The 6,256-nt window shown below is 45.9% G+C and overlaps 1 protein-coding gene across 2 annotated transcripts in view; it reads left to right on the forward strand.

Annotated features, from left to right (window-relative positions):
* The window catches only part of WBP2 (WW domain binding protein 2), a 7,484-nt gene extending 2,087 nt beyond the window's left edge, over positions 1–5,397 (forward strand). Inside the window, exons 2-8 of one of the 2 annotated variants that reach the window (XM_027895623.1) lie at positions 206–314; positions 855–990; positions 2,544–2,636; positions 2,929–3,045; positions 3,264–3,386; positions 4,551–4,627; positions 4,808–5,397. In XM_027895623.1, coding sequence (XP_027751424.1) covers positions 206–314; positions 855–990; positions 2,544–2,636; positions 2,929–3,045; positions 3,264–3,386; positions 4,551–4,627; positions 4,808–4,861 — 709 coding nt within the window. In that variant the 3' untranslated portion in view covers positions 4,862–5,397. The remainder of the gene's footprint in view (positions 1–205; positions 315–854; positions 991–2,543; positions 2,637–2,928; positions 3,046–3,263; positions 3,387–4,550; positions 4,628–4,807) is intronic. The other variant, XM_027895624.1, reaches the window with a different exon arrangement.
* Positions 5,398–6,256: the final 859 nt, after the last annotated feature.

A 6,256-nucleotide genomic window follows, 5' to 3' on the forward strand; every position in this document is an offset into this window, starting at 1 on the left:
TGTGTCAGCACACCGAGGAGGGAAGAAGCAGCCAGTGCTCCTTCAGTTGCTGCTGCCAACAGAATAGAAAAGCAAACCAGGCTGATGTTGTCTGCTCAGCACGGGCCTGAGGGAGCAGGCAGGTTTGGTAGGTCAGTAAACTTCATGTGCGTGCTGCACTTCTGCCTTGGCCTGTAACACTTGTCTGTTCTCTGATGGTTGGCAGTGTTCTGATGACCTATGACCATGTAGAAATTACCTTCAGTGATATGGAACCCATGCCAGAGGCCTTCAAAGGGACCAAGAAAGGGAGTGTTTTCCTGACTCCCTACCGGGTAAGTGGTGAAAGGTTTTGTCCTGGATAAGGAGATAAAGGCTCTCTGCCATTCTGTATTTAAACGTCCTCAGTGCATGGAAGTCGGGATAATCTACTCCTGCTTGAAGTGGGGCTCATCCCTCTGCCTCTGGGAAGCATTATGAATTCACTGCATATCCCACCTATTTGTCAAAAGATAATAAATCTGGTTAGCCTTTGTACAGGCAGCTGTTTAGTCCATCAGGCATCTTCAATTTGGAAATTAGCAGTGGTCTGGAAATGCTGAGTGCAACAGCACAGCTACTAAATCATAGCTGTGTGGAGCAGCGAGTTCTCTGGGAGCTGTGGGGAGTGTTATCTGAGCAAGGCACTTTGTGGAAGGCTTTATTACTTTGAGGCTTTGTTTTACCCCCGTGGCTGTTCTGTGTAGCTTTTGGCTTGCAGGACTGATGACGTGGGAGGGAGTTTCAGACCGCCAAAAGTCTCTTCGGGTAACAACTCGGGACCGTGCTTCCTTGTTTGTTTTGAGGAGCTTTTGTAATGTTATTCCCTTTTTTAGGTTATCTTTGTGTCCAAGGGGAAGGATGCAATGCAGTCTTTCGTGATGCCCTTTTATTTGTTGAAGGATTGTGAGATTAAACAGCCGGTGTTTGGAGCAAATTATATCAAGGGCACAGTGAAAGCAGAGGCAGGAGGTATGTATGGGACAGGGTATGTTCTGTGTCTCAGTTCAGCTGCTCAGTTCCTGCCAAAGTCCTGGGTAACCAAAACTGAACACTGACCAAATGGGTTTTCACAGTCCTGATGAAATGTGTTTCTTTCTTTGAAACCTGCACCTAAAAATATTCCCCTTATCAGCTCCCTGTTCAGTTACAGTGACCAGGTCTGCTCTGCAACCCACCCCATTCCTGCCCTCTGCAAAATACTGACTTCACTCACCCAAGTGATCTCAGCAAGTAAACATCAGAGGGGAGTCAGCAAGAGTGAGGGTGTTATTTTTCTTCGGTCACTTGGGGTCACCTGTCCCGCCTGCATCCACGCCCTCCTGTGCCAAGGACTTGGATCCTTGCTGGATTTGTTTGTGTTCTCAGCTGCAGATCCCCAGAGCACTGTCCTCCATCGTGGTTCTTGTGCCATTGCTGGGGTGCATCCTGGCAGTGAAAATGGCACTGGGAAGAGAATGGACTGTCTTGAAATTAGGGGAAATCTTCGAGGGGCTGTTTCACGTTGTGTTCAATGAGAAGGTCATGGCAGATGTTTTCAAGAATAATTTTGGGTTTCACCGTTGTTTTTACCAAAGGCACAGAGTTCAGCAGACTTTCATCCTCAGCTCTGTTCAGTCTGTTGGTTGTGGCACAGAAATCCCAGCTCGAGGCTTAGGAGCCTTCAGCTGGAACCCTGAAATCAGCACTGGAACCTCTGTGTGGGAGCAGAGTGGGACCATCCAGCGTGAGAGGGAGCCTGAGCAGTAAAGACAAACTAAACTGTGTGAAAGGCAAAGGGCTTTGGCTAAATCTTTGTGAATTTTCCCCAGAGGCCTTCTCTTCTAATGATGATGTTGCCTTAACAGCCATGAGAGTCTGGTTTAGCTCAAAAAGGCTCTTTAATCTACTTGTTTCTTTTTCAGCTCTGCCACAGCTTCTGCTTTGATGCTTTGTTGTAACTCTGTGCATGTTTGTCTTTTTTATTCTGTAATGTGAGATGTCACAAATTCTCTCTTTTTTTTTTTTTAATTATTATTATTATTATTCTGACATGAAATATCTTCTGTGGACTCATAATGTATTTATGTGGACCATGTTCTTCATTAAGCCCTTTGCTTCACTGGGCACTCAAACTCCCAAACTAATTTGTAGCTGACAGGTGTAGTTGCAAAGGCTTTTTACCAAACGGGATTAACACAATCCCTGTCTTCTGTACTAATCTTATCCAAGGCAGGAGCAAATCCAGTGCTCCTGATAGCTGTGGCAGCTGGTGTGGCAACAGACACAACTCCAGAAAGCTTTTGAAGGTCTCCCTCATGGGTGTTTCTTCTGCAGGTGTCTGTTGACCTGACAATACCACGCTGTGAATTTTTCCGATAGCAGTGTAATTCTGCCACTTGATCTGCCTTTTTTTTTCTTGGATTTTTTGGGATAAGCTCTTTCAAGAGTTATATGCAGGACATCTGTAGATACAACATGGCAGCTAAACAGCACGGAAACAGCTTCTCCTGGCTTCTGAACTCCTCTTGTCTTTCCTCCCTCAGGTGGCTGGGAAGGATCTGCCACGTTCAAGATGACCTTTTCAGCCGGGGGTGCGATCGAGTTCGGGCAGACGATGCTGCACGTGGCCTCACAAGGTATGGGAGTCTGCTGCTCTGTGTCAGGGTTTTGTGGCTTCAGGAGGCCTGGCCTTCACCACACAGCAAGGGCAGCTCTAGGTTGCAGCAGGTTGGACTCAAATATGTGTGAGTTTCAGGCTTTACCTGAAATTTGCTTACTTTTAAAAAATACTTTTTTTCCCATCCAGCGAACAGCAGATTTGTTGGGGTGACACTTGTTTGTTTTTCCCATAATGACTCCCTAAGTTTGTCGGTGTTCATTTGATGCAGGCTTGATGTTTTTCATGAGATCTTGTCTTTACTTTTCCAGTCTCCAGAGGTGAGATACCCAGTGGAGCTTATGGCTATTCCTACATGCCAAATGGATCCTATGCTTTTGCACCTCCTGCAGCCAACGGGGCTTATCCATACCCGCCACCTCCTCCTGGTAAGTCTGGGAATTGAGGCTGGGGATTGTTCCAGTTGGTAAGAGTTCAAATAGGTAAAAAGGGGAACGCAAACTTCACACAGTGTTTTAGATTGGATTTGATGACTTTGTACAGCTTTTGTTCCTGAGTTTAATTACATCTGCCTTGGCTTCTTTGGGCCGTGTAACTCCACCCAAAGGAGTTAAGTCTTTTGCTGTGTGATTTCCTTTCCTGACAGACTTTTATCCTGGTCCTCCTGTGGCTGATGGAGACAGGGGCTACATGCAGCTTCCACCCCCACCATATCCAGGGCCCATGGAACCCCCTGTCAGTGGTCCAGACCTGCCCTCCACTCCTGCAGGTAAGAAAAGTGTGTCCAGGTGAATTATCTCACAACACTTTTGTTACCTGTGAGACAGACATTGTTTCTTGTCTGTTTTCTCTTGGGGAACTTAAAAGCTCCACTTAGAAGGTTAAAGTTGTTTAGGAGAGGGATTAGGAAACTCCTGCAGCCTGTCCTCTGTCTCCAGCCCTCTCTATCCAGCTCAGTCTGGAGGCCAGCCTGATTCTCTCAAGAGTAGGCAACCTTAGTGGGTATTTTACAGCTGGATTTATTCTTCTTTTGACAGACAAAATACAGTTTGTGATTCTCCTGCGGTGGTAATCTTGCCCTCATGGAGGAACACAAAGAAATTGATGTTGAAATGTATTCCCAGCCCATTTTAGTTTGCAAATGTGGCTTGGGTGATGTTCACTCCCCCTTCCCCTGTTTCACTCTGATTACTTTTGTTTAACCAATATGGAACAGGGAACTAGATGATGGAAAGGAGGTGGGGAAATATACCACACTCATTTTTCACTCATTTGGGATTTATTAAAATGATTTTGAACATGTTCTTCATAGGTCTGCATGTGGTTTGGGGGGAAGAGCTTTTGTGGTTGGACACAGCCACAGATCTCTTGGAGATAAGGATATTTCTCTAGATGAGGATTTAACTTCTCTTAGGTTTGAATAAACAACTATTCATCCTTGAATTATTATTTGGAAAGTGGCACTGCTCCAGAGGGTTGTACAGGATTTTTGTGCTCTGCAGAAACAGAGAATCTAGCTCATCCTCATAAATTTCCATCTTTAAAACACAAATCCCCTGAGCTGCTGTAAACTTGTGCTGATTTTTGTTTTGCCTCGTGTCTTCACTCCCAGGAAGGCTGGTTTATTCACTGCCAGTTTAAAGGGTACTGTCTGTATCCAGGCAAGGCAGCAGTTAGCATTTCACGGCTGACAGGCAGGTCCCAGCTGACATTTCCAAACCAAATCTTGCTCAGTTTCACCAGGAGTTGACAATCCTGTGGCGACTGGAAGAGATGATGGTCAGTTGTGTTTGTTGTAGCTATTTTGCAACTCGAGCACTGGTCGTACCCTGCTCTGTTAGTAGCACTTGATGGCCAGGAACATGGGGAGTTTTTGTTGGATTGTAAGAGTTCTCTGTGTCCCCCAAACCTGTCACTTCTCTCTCTGTGACAGCTGAAGCAAAGGCTGCTGAAGCTGCTGCCAGTGCTTACTACAGCCCAGGCAACCCACACAATGTCTACATGCCCACGGTGAGTCCCTGTGTCCTTCTGGGTTTGCACGGGGAGCTCAAGGCTGTGTCTGGCAGTTCTTCTCTCAGTGGCACAGCACAATTTGTCCCAACTGATTTTGGTATCTTGGGGTTTCGGGGGTGGGGGTGGGGTATTTTGTCTTAGCCATGACCTGATGTTCTTTTACCCTCTTTATTCCAGGACCAGCCCCCGCCTCCTCCGTACTTCCCACCAGAGGACAAGAAGAACCAATAAGCTGACACAGAACTTCTCCACAACTCGATGCTTTCTTTTTTTTCCATTTTGGCAGAATTCTGGGGCAGGGTCCATAGCACTGAGGAGTAGAGCCTTCCCCCAAGGCACATGGCTTTCAGGGGCTCTGGTAGTGGGTGTGTGCAGAGCAAGGGGAGGGATTTCAGCAGCCTTGGGTCACCTCTGGAGCTCTGGGGGTTTGCTGTCCTGCAGCATTCCCTCCTTCCTCGCTACAACTGGAGGTTCTCTTCATCTGTGATTGCTTCCCTCAGCTCTGTTTCCTTTGATACTTAAATTGTACCTCTTCAGAGTAAGCAGCTGCTCCAAACTGCTGATTAACATGCCCATAACATGGAAACAAGGTTCCTGGGGGTTTGGAGGTATCTTGATTTTACCTTAGTGTGTAATCCAAGAGCACCTCTGGACACAGGGGTGTCTCTGGTTATTCCTCTCAACCCAGAGTGTCACATCCAACTCTTCCCTCTGCTGCCAAGAAAGGGCTTCAAAGGGAACCTTTGGCATCTCAAAGGAGATAGACACCTATGGTTTGGTTTTCTTTTTAGCTAAATCATTCCTGACAATTGTAGTGAATAATCTGGTAGCCCTCCAAATTCTCCTGCTGCACACAGTGTATGACACTGCTCTTTACAGGGTTCTTCAGTAGCATCTGACTAGTTTAGATCCCATGGGAACACTAATGTTTCTGTTCTCTTTTTTCCAGTTGTGTGAGTCACTAAATCCTGAAAATTCTCTTTAGAGTCTACAATGCACTTTTGTTTTTAATTTGTTGTAACATGAGTTACAGTTTTTGGCCAGTGGAGCATCTTGCTGCTGGGATTTACCAGGTGAATTAACAGCTAAGGAAGAGAAAGTGGTTGCTTTATTTCTTCTGCCCTGGAAGCACTTGAGAGAATGTGCAAAACTTTGGCATAAGCTGTAAGGTACAACAGAGCTGCTGGTTTGAATGTTGTTTATTGCTGTTAGTGTTCCTCTTCCAGCTGTGAATTTCCTTCCCAGTCACTTTAATACAGACTCCTCAGAGGGTTCCAGCATTTTCCTTCCATAGCATTGACTCCTTGGTCTCATTAGCAACAACTCCAGTGCAGAACCTCTGCAGGACTGACCAGAATCTGGGTTGTGAAACTTTTGTGTTGTACAAAGCTTTGCACAAGTCACACTTACTCTGACTTCTGATAGCTGAGAGAGAAAATCCTTCCCAGCAAGTGTGATGAAAGATCCCTGTGCTAGGGAACTGCTGAGACTTGCTGCATGCAGCCTGCTCGGAGAGAAAAAGGGTCCACCTCTTGTTTTCTTTTTGTTTGAGTTTAGCTGATTAATGAAGTTGCTACTATCTGTGCACTGACTTTTCTAGAATTGCTACTGCAGTGATGTAAAGAA

This window comes from Empidonax traillii, unplaced genomic scaffold (genome assembly GCF_003031625.1).
Source record: "Empidonax traillii isolate 1590-97213 ecotype Southwest subspecies unplaced genomic scaffold, ASM303162v1 scaffold462:size771534, whole genome shotgun sequence".
NCBI classification, from domain to species: Eukaryota; Metazoa; Chordata; class Aves; order Passeriformes; family Tyrannidae; genus Empidonax; species Empidonax traillii.